Source organism: Zonotrichia albicollis, chromosome 20 (assembly GCF_047830755.1).
Source record: "Zonotrichia albicollis isolate bZonAlb1 chromosome 20, bZonAlb1.hap1, whole genome shotgun sequence".
Lineage (NCBI taxonomy): Eukaryota > Metazoa > Chordata > Aves > Passeriformes > Passerellidae > Zonotrichia > Zonotrichia albicollis.
Genome location: NC_133838.1, coordinates 4,808,774 through 4,821,749, shown reverse-complemented (window position 1 = coordinate 4,821,749; position 12,976 = coordinate 4,808,774). Strand labels below are relative to the sequence as shown.

The 12,976-nt window shown below is 49.4% G+C and overlaps 1 protein-coding gene across 1 annotated transcript in view; it reads right to left on the bottom strand.

The window, feature by feature from the left end:
* The window catches only part of LOC141731344 (uncharacterized), a 204,839-nt gene extending 198,353 nt beyond the window's left edge, over positions 1-6,486 (bottom strand). Inside the window, exons 1-2 of the mRNA XM_074555964.1 lie at positions 6,313-6,486; positions 1,932-1,968 (exon numbers count right to left, since the gene is read on the bottom strand). Of these exons, the coding sequence (XP_074412065.1) occupies positions 1,932-1,968; positions 6,313-6,486 (211 nt within the window). The remainder of the gene's footprint in view (positions 1-1,931; positions 1,969-6,312) is intronic.
* Between the last annotated feature and the right edge of the window lie 6,490 nt (positions 6,487-12,976).

Genomic DNA, 12,976 nt, shown 5'->3' with positions numbered 1-12,976 from the left:
AAAGAATTCTGAAAATGCAGGTAGGTACAGGGCATGTCTGTCCTAAAATGACCATTGTAGTCTTGACTCAGAGTTGACATTTGGAAAGCTGGGTTATCAAAATTTCTTTAAATTCATTTCAGTTCTTTGGTGGGCTCAGTGGACTCTCCCAGAGCCCAGTCTCTGGAAATGTTCTCTGGTGGCACAGTGAAAATTCCTCCAGTGTGAAGTGTTGAGTGGTACCTGGGGGCCCCTGAAATGCAGCGCTGGAAGAGGATACGTTCCTCTCCATCCTGCTCATTCTTTTTATCTCCCTGCAGCCTTTCTAGTGTCACAATTAGTAGGATAAAGAAGGCATTTAGCATGAAATGAGAAATGTTCCCACTCCTTCCTCCTGCTTATGAAGCAGAAAACCTTTCATTGGGGCAGTTTCTGAGCGGAACCCTTTGAGATGTGAAGGAGATTCATGGACATTGCCTGGTATTGTATAGGCAGAAATAGGGAAACCACCTCTGACAGCATGTCCTTATAAATTTTCCAGTTAGGGAGAAAGAGCCTTCCAAAGGGATGCATCCTACGCAGGGCGTGAGTTTGTCATCCTGTGACAGCACAAGCCCAAAGCCACCTATGGCAGGTTCAGAGTGACAAATCTCTTCCCTGGCTCTCTCTGCCTGTGTCAGTGTTGCAGGCTGAGGCTGGGGCAGGAGATGCCTTCTGCCTTGTCCCTGTCCCTGCCTTGCCTGATCCCTGAGAAGTGGAATTGTGCCAGACAAAATGCAGTCTCTGGTGCATCTGGGTCAGGCAGTGCTTTCAAGTTGAAAGGCTCAATGACGCTGTTGTTGTTCCTTTGGCATCTCTGGGTGTGTAATGATAGGAGAGATGAGACTTGGAGAAATAATTCTGCTGATGCAGAACAAGGGATCAGATCCTCTGGTCCCTTTGGGGATCAGGGTTAGTTCTGCCAAATCCTGGCTATGGCCCCTTTGGAATGACTCTTTAATTACTGATATGAAGCTGGAATGCTTAATGCGGCTAGGGAATAGTACTGCTCAGTAAGTAAGGTGACATTTTTTCTGGACTAATTCTGTACTGGAAATGACTTAACTCATTAAACCTTACCTGTCTCACTTTTATTACTGACTACAGCATTCTACAGGATGAAGAAATCCAGGTTTAAGACACTCATCCTGCTTGGCTGCCATATGATTTTATTCTCTGTGCAGCCATGTAAAGAACTAGTTCTCTTAATTCTAACTGCTTTGTTGGAGAATATTTAAAAATTACCTACCCTCTGCTATTTCCATTAGGAATATTTTGAATTGACAGTATTAGCCAAGATCAGAAATGTTTTGAGGCAGGTCATGTTTATGTTGTGTTTGGGTGTCTCTGCTGAAAAGACAGCAGGGAATAAACCCCTGGAACAAGTAAATAGAGCAAAATTGGAACTTTGGGATGAGCACTTTGTTCCCTACCAATACAGGCTCACAGAATACTGGGTACATCTAATGCAGAAAGCAAATCTTCTTTTTTATCTAAAACGTGGTGCCACTGTTTGTGTCCCAGCACTTTTTTTGTTGTAAAGAGTAATGTAAAAATCTCAAAAATGCAAAACCCGACCTGGAATTGAGTGGGGCCTACAGAAAAAAAGGGCTTGAAAATTACTTTTGAAAACAATTACTTCCTTGCCCGTGTCAGATTCTAGAGAGCACTGTGAGTTTCCAATTGTTTGGAAGGAAAGGGATCCTGTAGTAGTAGGGAGGCAACGGGCACCACATGAACTGGTAGAGCCCTTCTCTCTTGCTTGCCAGCTCCATATTGTCCAGAGAAATGAAACTGATGCTCGTTGCATGAAAAATGAAAAACAAAGCAATCTTCTCAGTAACTAAAATACACTTTGAATTCCTCACCCATTAGATGGGTTGATTGTACAGGCATGCATTCAATTAACTCACTTCTTCTCTTGTACCTGAATGTCAGCTTCTTCTGAGCCTACAGCAAAAAGGCAGAGGAAGAAGGGAAAGAGCTCTTGGTACAAGACAGGAGCTGGGATGCCTCTGTTCCCAAGGAAATGGGCTGAGCTGTTGGGCTTGGAGCCTCCTGTGCTGGAGCCCGGCCTTGGGAATGGAGGTCTGGGCTCGCGGGCAGTTCAGGGGCCTTGGCCCAGGAGCCCCAGCAGAGCCGCGGGGCAGCGCTAGCCCCAGGGGCACTGCAGGGAGGACAAGGACAGAGGGCAGGGGGAGCTGGGCTGCTGGCTGGCACGAGGAAGGGTCTTGTGGCAGCCCAGAGAGGCTGTGCACATTGCCAGGGAACAGCTGTGCCCTGCATGTGCCCCTGCAATGAGCTGTGCTGCTGCCAGTGCCCCTGGAGCTGTGGGGCTGCTGAGCTGTGGGGCAGGCAGAGGAGCAGGAGGGTGCATGTGCAGCTGAGCCATTCCTGGGGAGCACAGGGCTCGGGGCTCCCTGCTGTCCCAGGGCAGCCCAGAGGCCAGGCTGTGCCTGTGCCACCTCTGGGCAAGTGGCTCAGGGTTTTGCCCTGGCCTGCCTCAGTGTCTGCCAGCCAGGAGCATGTTTCCCTGTGCAGCTTTATAGACATTTCCAGGAAATGTGTCCCGTGAAATATGGAGCTTCAGATGCTTTAGATTGCATCTCTGCCTCTGTTACATTTTGTATGTCCATTTTGCTGGCCTGACTGACAGCAGTGGTCCCAAGGAGGTTACCTTGGGATCTGTAGTTTCCCTGCCAACATCCCAAATTCTTTTACCTTCCAAGGCCCTCCTTTCACAGAGTTGCTATCTAAGTCTCCTTTTTTATTATTATGCTGACCATTCTGCAGGGGCAAAAAATCCTGATTTAAGACATTGCTTTTTTTCTACTGCATTGCCACTTAATTTATCCTCTGTGAAGCTGTTGTATAGAATTGCAACTAGAAAATCAGCCTTTAGTTAGCCTGGCCTGAAAGTGGCCCAATCTCATACAGTTTAGAATGAAAATCCTTGGGGAAAATGAAATATCTAGTGTCAAGAACACAGTTCACACTTGGGTAACACTCCTGCACTCCTGCAATGCTCAGATTTTCTTTGAATGTCCTCTGAAATATTCCAACAAAGAGAAGACAATGTTGGTCTAAATGCATCCAGGTATTAGAACCTGGGGCTTCTTTCAGGAACTGGAAAGATGATGTTTACTACAATCAGCATAATAAGGGCAGATAAGAATCTCTGTCAAGAGCAATCATCATCTCTGCCCTTCTCTATCACACACAGAGGCTCTCCAGCATGCAGGGGCTGGGGCCTTCATCAAGCAGCAGGTTTCAGTCTGCTGGCCAACAGAGTCAAGTCATGTCTGCTGCCAGTAGCCCATCCCTTGGGAGAGGGTCTAGGCATTGTACCTTGCTGCTCTCAATCCCAATCTCTGTGTCTTGAGAGCTCTGCACTCTGGAACCTGTCTTGCCTGTTGCCCAGCATTGTGTTTTTGGGGACTTGAAGTCTGTCAGAGGTATACAGGAACCTTTGCTTCCATTTCCAGGCCTCCCACTGAGCCAGGCCAAGGAGACAGATCATCCCACCAGTCCTGGTCCTACGAGGGACAAAGAGCTGAGGGATGCCTTTGGAAAGGTAAGGGATAAGGACAGGCATGAGTGAACTTCCTTTCCAGTGGCTGTTTAGTGCTTGGCCCAAAATGTCACTGAAAATCATCATCTTCCACTCTTGGGGAATGGGGATTCCCTTGGGAATACATTGGACAGCTACAGAACCATTGCTTGGTGTCCGGTTTATCTCGGCTGTTTGAGGGGCCTGAAAAGCCCGGGGGTGGCCTTGGGCAGCCCGCGTATCGAAGGACGAGAAGAGGCTTCAGTTGTTCTTTCTGGTTTTATGTTTATTAATTGTTTATCTAAAAAATGTTCTTTCAGCCTAACAAAGATCCGCTCAGCAGTCAGCCATGGGCACACTGTGCCGTCCCACGGACCGCCACGTATCTTTATACCCCTAGTTACGTATACAATATTTATCATTTTTCCCCAATACCATCTATTCTTATAACTCGGTGTACTCTTAGTAATAACCAATCCAAAGGTGCCACCGTGGCCAAAGAAGATGGAGGAGAGGAGGAAGAAGAAGGAGGGCAGGACACACCCCAATTCCTCCATCTTGCTCCTCTAAACCCCCCTGTACATAAATCCTAAACCCTGTTTCTTACCCTCTAATTAGCTAATCTTTTCACCCTTCACCCCGGTGAGGCCCTCTTATCTTCATAAAGGTGTCGTCTCCTGTGTAGGGTCAAAGTCCTGCCACCAGACACTTCTGGCAACATTCCAGGACTCCCGGGCCCCCCAAGGGTGGTCTCGGGGGCCTTGCATCCCAGGACTCAAATCCTGAGATCCCACAGCTTGGCTATTTCCAGTGGTGCCAAGATTCTTGGTTTGGAGATGGTGCTAAGGTCATGTCAGAAGCATTCTTTATGTGCAAAGGCTGTTTTAGAGAAGTTCTAAATGACAGAGCAAGCTACACATCAGTGAATGTGGGCAAAGTGCATCCTTGGAAGCAGAGAGGCAAAGATTCTAATGTTGGGTGCAAGCAAGGCTGCAAAAGAAAATGGGAGAGGTTGATTTTTCCTGGTTACCTTTGTGGCTGTATCTCACAGCCCTCTCATTCTCAAGTTTTCTGCTCATGAACATCAATGCTTCTGAAACTTGTTTTCACATGACTCCTCCTTTTGGTCTCCTGATCTCAGAGACCAAGTCCTTCAGAGTCCTTCAGAGCTGAGTCCTTCAGAAGCCAGGAAGTGAGAAACAGATGCAATTCCTGGCCATGAGTGTTAAGCAACAGCTCATTAGCCCTCCTTGCTGGGTATTGCACATGGTTTTTATTCTCCTGCCATGGCCTGTAGGAACTGAACTGCCTGCTCCCTAGCCATGTCAGCTCTTCCTCTGCCTTGGAGCACTCCTATGACTTTCATGCTTCAAGCAGGGCTTCCTGACATTGATTGCAGTTGCAGCAGTGTAAGGTTGTGGCACTAAAGTGTTCCACCTCACTGTGTGTAATTGCCAAGGTGAGGACAGGAGACATTCCTGTGAAACTGTTGGAATGTGGATGGAGCTGCATTGAAGCCTAGGGCACTCTGTGGACTCTGTGCTCCTGATGAGATGTTGTGTGTGGTTTGTGTATTTCTGCTTACAGTCTATGATGTATTTCCATTGCACCCAGATCCGTGCTGCTTTGTGCATGTTGGCTCAAAAGAACTTGGGGCGGAAGGACGCAGAGCTTTTGGAGAGAGAGATGAAGAAAAGGAGACAAAGGAAAACATCATTGCCACCTATTCCTGAGACAGTCAAGCGTGGGCATGCAGCTGAAGCAAGTAAGTAGTGGCTACACTTGTGGTGGTCCTTTTTGACCACTTGCTTGCCCTTTGCACAGTTTTGCAGTCAGACTGGGGAGCTGTTCAGCTTGCATCTGAGTGGAAGCTTGCTTGGGATTTTGTGGTAGTGTGTTGCTAAGTTTCTTGTGTTATTCCCCCAATTTATGTATTGTTCTCCCCTATTATGTGTAAAATGGTTTCGTTCCCCCAGTTCTTCCCGCCACTGCTAGCCTGTCAGCTAAGTTGCTATAGCAACTGCTATTCATAGTTGCCGATATGTAATTGCTTCTCCCCTTGGTTTCCCTTATAAGTGAAAGTTGTTTCCTCCCTGTCCAGTCAATCACTCCCTTCCTCCTCCCAGGTTTCGAGAACCTTCTCCTCTCTAGAGATGGTGGTTGGCTGGGGCCCCAGGACACCTCCTTTACCTTTTGATTATTGGTCTCCATGGAGTGTCAGTTCTGTGAAGTTCATCCCCTCACCTTTCCTGATTGGCTCTGTCTGTACCCACCCCCTTGCTTTATAATCCTGTTTGCACCCCCTATGAAAAAAACTTTTTCCCGGATGGTTTCCCGGTGTTTGGATGCGGCATCACCGTCAATAAACCGATGTTTAACCCCCGGGAAATGGTCAGTTCCGTTCCTCTCATATACCAGCGAGGTACGCCAGTCCGCAGCCAGCACAGCCCGAGGCCATCAGGCTCCGAAGGGTGCTGGCCAGGAATTGCAGAGGGGCGTCGGCCTTTCGCCCTCAGCTAGTCAGACTCTAAACTTCGGGCCACATACGATCCTTTCTGCAGATGGCGCCCACGCGGGGGCTTTACCGTACCCCGCGGACTGGACTTTAAATCTACTAGCCGTCAGACTTCCTCCGGTGTCAGTGGACTAATCCGCCTGAACTTTTCGTTTGCAACGCTCTTTGATTAGGTGAACCCCGGACTCGGTTCCTCCCCTGCCCTTTTAATTTTCCCTGGGAGCTCTACGAGGGGGACTGCCGTCTGCCGCCTTTCGCGCTCGCGGTGCCCCGGCACGGTGACGCCAGGCCCAGCAGCGGGGCTCTCGGCGCGGCGCTGACTGGTTGCGGCGGGCTCTTTCAGCGCAGGGCGGTTTTTCCGCGCGGTTTGCCGTGGTGGGGTCGCTACACCCCCCACGATCATGGGTGTGGGTCAGAGCAAAACCCAAAAAGGAGTTTTTTTTGTAGTTAAGGGTTTGTTACTTGGAAGAGGTTTTACTGCCCCCAAGAAAGAGTTGATAGTGTTGATTAGATGGGTATTTTTACATTTCCCTGAAGTTTCCCCAGAGGTTGCGAAAGAGCCGCGCTTTTGGGCAGCCGTTGTGGCCAAATTAGACCAACAGGTTAACGCTGGGGAACCCCGGTTGTCTAACGTGGCATACTGGGCAAGCAAAGTATTAACTTCGCTGCGCCCAGCCGGGAGTTCAAGAAAGGATCTTTCTTCTTCTAGTTTGTTCCCTAGTTCTCCCAGTTCCCGCATCCTTACCCCCCAGCCCTCACCCTCTTCACACAGGCAGGAGCCCTCGAAAGGGATTTTAAAGGCCAACAAAAAGCAGGGAAACCATTCTGCCCCTGCTCCCTCTCGACCTGCTGAGCCTCCCCGTCCGAGGAGCCCTGCCCAAGTTCCTCCATCCTCCCCTTCTACCCCAGTTCCCAAGTCCCCAGTTTCAACCCCTAAGTTTGTTCCGCTTAGTAATGAAATTCTACAAAGTAGCCCCTTTACTGTCCAAGATGGCGGGGACCACGCGGTCTCTGCCGCCAGAGCTCTTTCTTCTTCCGCTAACCCGTTCCTCCCAAGCACCAACCCCTTCCTTCACCCTGACCACACTCCTTGCTCAGTTACTCCTCTCTCATACCCTCCCTCCGTCCCGCTCACTCCTCAGCACTCCGCCCCACCTTCAGCTCCTCCTCAAACCCCTCCCCCGGTTCAGCCCCCCACTCCCTTCCCCCCCGCTCCGTTTTCGTTTTTCCCTCCGCCTCCGAACGCCGTCCGGGGGGCGGACAAGGGTACTTTGCCGCGCCCACTCCCTTGCCTTACGTCAGCTCCAAACCCCGCCTCAACCTCCTTCAGTTTCGGTTCCCACGCCACCCCCCCCAGCTCTCACGCTTTGTGTTCAGAGGAGGGGGGGGGGAAAGCCGAAAACTGGAGCAAGCTCCCATATTAGAAGCCGCCCCGGTAACATATCATATAAGAGAAAGAAGAAATGCACGGGCACAGTGGGTGCCTTTAGCACAGGTCCAAATAAAGGAGCTATGCAAAGCTCAGAAAGATTACTCCCGGGAGTCAGAATTCTTCCGGGGTTTGCTACACAATACCCTTGCTCAGGGAGATTTGGTACCGACGGATTTAAGGTCCCTCTTCTCTAGCCTGCTCAGACCCATGGAATTTAGAGTCTGGGTGAGGGAATGGAGGAGGGAAATAGTGGAAGTACTCCCAAGTTTTTGGGGGAACCTTACACTGTCCCATGACGCAGATGGTCAGTTAATTACCCAAGAACATCTTTTGGGTGAAGGACAGTGGGCTGAAGGGGCAAATCAAGCTAAAGCCTTATTCCCATCCCAGCTAGTAGAGACGGCCCGGGCAGCTGAGCGGGCCTTCTTTAAGTTAGAGGTAGTTACCTCCCAATGGGAAGATGCTGAGGTTTTGCAAGGAGCGCAAGAGCCATACATGGAATTTATCGAACGTCTATACAGATATGTGGAAGCGCAAGCGTTCGGAGAGGATGACAGGGAAAAAATGCTTGAGCAGATGGCTTATAGCAATGCCAACGCTGACTGCCGCAAGGCTATAAAAACTCTCCCTCGAAGTCCTAAGCCCACAGTAGAAGCCATGATAGATGTCGTAGTGCGTCAAGTCTCCCTGGCCCCAAGGCCTAAGAGAACATCTGTGCATTTTGCTGAATGCCCCGAGCAAGACTTCATAGAGGCTGAAGCTTCCCCCGTGGCCGGTCCTTCTACTTCTGAGTCCGGCAGGAGGACATCAGCAACCCATCCCTGCCATCTCTGTGGCAAGGTGGGGCATTGGATGCCTCAGTGTCCCATGCGCCAAGACTACATGGAATGGAGGCGGAAGCAAGATAGGAAGAAGACAGAGGAAAAAGACCATCCAAATGAGTCAAGCACCTCATCCCGAAGCAGAGGATGCAGAAGGAAGCTGAGTCACAAGTTCAGGCGTGCTCGCGGTGACGGAGAAAACCCTCCCAAACACCATCAGTTTCCTCAGATGTTTACTTCCTCCCCAATGCTGAGACTGCTGCTCCTACCCCTCTCGTCACTGAACTACCTCTGGTTTATTAATCCCAACCTCCTTCCCCCATTTCTTCTTCTTCTCCCGAACTGGATTTATTATTTGGGGCAGAACCATCTGTTTAAGTATTTTGCGTTTAACTGTTCACCTTTTGTCTTTTAGTACATTTCCCCAACTCACTTTTGATTTTCATCCTCCTAATTTGCAAGCTAGTCCGGAGGAAACTGACTGCGCCGAGTGCCACTGTCCCTTGCAATGTTCAGAAGACAAAGACACTCGTCATGACCAGCTGCGAGTTCCTGCATTCTAAGCTTAATTTGGACTTTTCTCTTCATTTTAATTTTTATTTGGTAAAAAACGGGGAGATGTGGTAGTGTGTTGCTAAGTTTCTTGTGTTATTCCCCCAATTTATGTATTGTTCTCCCCTATTATGTGTAAAATGGTTTCGTTCCCCCAGTTCTTCCCGCCACTGCTAGCCTGTCAGCTAAGTTGCTATAGCAACTGCTATTCATAGTTGCCGATATGTAATTGCTTCTCCCCTTGGTTTCCCTTATAAGTGAAAGTTGTTTCCTCCCTGTCCAGTCAATCACTCCCTTCCTCCTCCCAGGTTTCGAGAACCTTCTCCTCTCTAGAGATGGTGGTTGGCTGGGGCCCCAGGACACCTCCTTTACCTTTTGATTATTGGTCTCCATGGAGTGTCAGTTCTGTGAAGTTCATCCCCTCACCTTTCCTGATTGGCTCTGTCTGTACCCACCCCCTTGCTTTATAATCCTGTTTGCACCCCCTATGAAAAAAACTTTTTCCCGGATGGTTTCCCGGTGTTTGGATGCGGCATCACCGTCAATAAACCGATGTTTAACCCCCGGGAAATGGTCAGTTCCATTCCTCTCATATACCAGCGAGGTACGCCAGTCCGCAGCCAGCACAGCCCGAGGCCATCAGGCTCCGAAGGGTGCTGGCCAGGAATTGCAGAGGGGCGTCGGCCTTTCGCCCTCAGCTAGTCAGACTCTAAACTTCGGGCCACATACGATCCTTTCTGCAGGATTTAATTCTGTTTCCCAAAGAAAAATACAGAGGCATGAAGTGTCTTGCCCACGGCCTCACTGAGTCAGTAACAGAATATCAGCTTCCCTCCTTCACCTCTAAAGTCTTTCAGAGAAGAAAATTCTGTCTTGCAAAGTACACTGGGGCTTCAGACTCTCTCCTGGAGAGCAGCCTCCAGGGAAGGGGAGTCCAAAAGAATGCTTTTCAACCAGGCTGCAGCCTGGAAGAAACAAAATTCAGCTCCTTGTAATGAAAACACCAGAGATCCTTCTGCCACTCCCTGCTGAGGAGCTGGCACTGTAGGGCTGTGCTGAAGCCCCAGCCAGGGCTTCTGTTGCAGCCCCAGGAGCAGCAGCAGAAGTTGTGGATCCTGAGTGGATCCCGGCTGAGGGGCTCTGCCTGCAGGGCTGTGAGCGCTGCCCGAGGGCGGCAGCGGGGCCCTGAGGAGGCAGCACTCAGCCCAAGGGCAGCATGCAGGGTTATCTGCACTTTCCTTTGGCAACTGCCCCGCCAGCCTCTGGAACAGGAGAACAAAGGCAAAGCAATGCTGGGTTTCCTTGTTTCTTAGGGGAAGCATCACTGCAATTTGGTTTTAAGCTAGAATAAGGTAGATTTAGATTAGACATAAGGGAGAATTTTTTTTATAATGAAGGGGATGAAAAGCTGGAAGGTTTTCCCAGAGAAACTGTTGTTGGTCCATCCTTGAAGGTGTTCAAGGCCAGCTTACATGGGGCTCTGAGGAACCTGATCAGGATGAAGATGTCCCTTCTCACAGGGGTTGGACTAGATGATGTTTAAGGGTGCCTTCCTACCCAAACTCTTCTAAGATTCTGTGATCATTGTCCCATGTTAGTGTTATACTTGATATAAAGTGGTATTGCATTGTTATACTTGAAGTTCTTTGGGGTAACAAGCAGATGTTACCCAGCTCCAGCAAGTTTTCTGATCCTTTCCATTGTCACCCTGTCCAGCACTCTCCCCTTACAAGCTCCTCTTTGGTCCCTGCAGCCGTCAGCCTACCACCTATTGATGGCACAGCTTCTAGAGGGCATAGAAAACACCCTGGTAGTGCCTTGAAGGAGAAGGTCTTGAGGAAGCAGGACAACGTGTCCTTACTGCCCAATTCACCCATCATCCATGGGGATGGCAGCTTCCCATGCAGCTCCTCAGGTAAGCCTGCTCCATGGCAGCTTTTCCCACTTGGGTTTTTCCTTGCACAAGGAGCACAAACTGCCTCCTGCCTCAGCCAGCACTGCTGGGATCTTGGCTCCATAGTCTGTCCTGAGAATGAACAGCAAATCTACTTTTGAGTTACTCCAGCTTGGACGTACTGGAGCAGTTGGTTCTTAGAGATCCATTGGAAAGTTGAACTGAATAAAGTCGTGGTAAAGGCCTAAGCTCTGGCTTTTGCCCATCCTAAGAGTCCAAACTACAGCACTGGTGCCAGGAGGCAGCTGTGAGTGCAGGGATGAGCTGCAGGGCAGTCTGCTGCTGTGCTCACTGTGCTCCTATGAGAACCACCACGATCAGTTGTTCGCTCACCATCTGGGCCCTGTGCTGGTGCTGCTGTCCAGTTCTGCAGCCAGCTGTTCTGCTCTCCAGCAAGGGCTGTCTCTGCAGGACAGTCAGTGGCTTGGTGCAGTCGTGCTGCTGCTGCTTCCAGAAGTGCCCAATGGCTCCTCACTGCAGCCACCCCACAGCCTGCAGTGCCAAGAGGGAACAAGCAGTGCCTCCTGTGTCAGCCAGCAAATACAGCACCCCTGTGCAGCAGATGGCAGCCAGGAGGGGCTGCCTGCTCCTCCCAGGCTGTTTGCTGCCTGCAGCAAATGGACAGCAGAGAGTCCCTAGTGGCTCTTGTCCCTCCTTTGTGGGTAGCCCTTGCCTGTGCTGTGATCCCAAGTAGGGTGAGATAAGAAGAAGGGAGCTAGGAGTGATACTTGAATGCTCTTCTCTAGTGATGCTACTTCCATGTTCAGAATTGACCAGAACTAGCCTGTACTGGTTTAGGGCAAATTTGTTAAAGAATCTGCAAAGGAGGGCCCCTCCAGAAAGCGAAACCCACACGGCCCCTCCCCCCAACCGGTTCGGGAAAAAATTCCTCGGAGAGAGGTGGAAAGAACCTGTTTATTTGACTGGCCCCGCACCCCCCAGCACACAAAATGAACAATACCCGATGACACCGCTCTGAGAAAGATGGCAAATTCAGAAAGTCTCTTTCGGGGGGGGTGGTTGCTCTGTTCTCAGTCCCTCCGGCGCTGGGCCAGCTGCTGCAGCCGAACCTTCGGTGTTTCCGGGTCCCAGTCCGAAGCAGGTTCGAGATGGTCACAGGAACAGGAGAGGAGAAACAGTCCAGGAAGCAATGTGGACTGTTTAGCTAGAACTAGCTAATAAGCAGAGGCAGAAAGCAGAGCAGAAGCAAGAGCAGAAAAAGAGAGCAAGCAAAAGCAGCAAGCTGAAGCTGGAAGTGAAAAAAACAGCCTTATGTACCGCTTTCCTCTGTGTCCCTGATAAGAGAAACCCAAACAAAACTTCCACTCTTCAGAGCCGGTCTTAAAGGCACAGAACAGATGAATGGGGATATACAAGCATCATAACGTCACCCCAGGACATAGCCTGACGTGGCTCTCCATTCACAGTGAATCTAGATGTGTGTGTCTACATCACTGGTGTCAGTGGCTGAGGTACCTCAGTGACATCCAGATTAGCTCCCCTCTGAATATTTTTGAAGTTGTCATTCCTCCATACTTTGTGAGAACATGCAAGGTAGCACAAAAACCCTACAGAGTCCAGAGCAGTTCATCTAGATTCTGTGCAATATTTATACTCCATCCTTATAAACATGTCAAATGTTTTAATCTACACGTTAGAAAATGAGCTTTTGAGTGCACAACATGAAATTTTTGATTGACAGTGCTTTTGATGACAAATGGGTTTCATAAGGAATGCATTTATCACCAGATTTTTCTCATACCTTGTAAAATTTTTTTCCTTACAAAAAAATTCAATTAAGGCAAGCCCAGGTCAACTGATTAACAAGAGAGTGCATCTGCCAACAACGTGGATCTGTATTTGCATATTTTTATCCTCAGAGTACATTTGGAAGGCTTTTTTATCAACTGTCTAGTCTGAAAAATTGCATTTTTACACAAGAGAAAGCTTAGAAACTGCTGAGTTTACAAACATGTCCATTAGATGGCAAATAAATTTCACCTCAGCATCCTTGAAATACAGGCAGTGTGTACCTCTGAAAAAAGTTCATGATGCTTGGAAAGAGCAAAATCCATAAAGTACTCCTTCCCAATAGCAGGCTAAAATGTGTGTGCACTCAGCTGCCTCTGTCTAG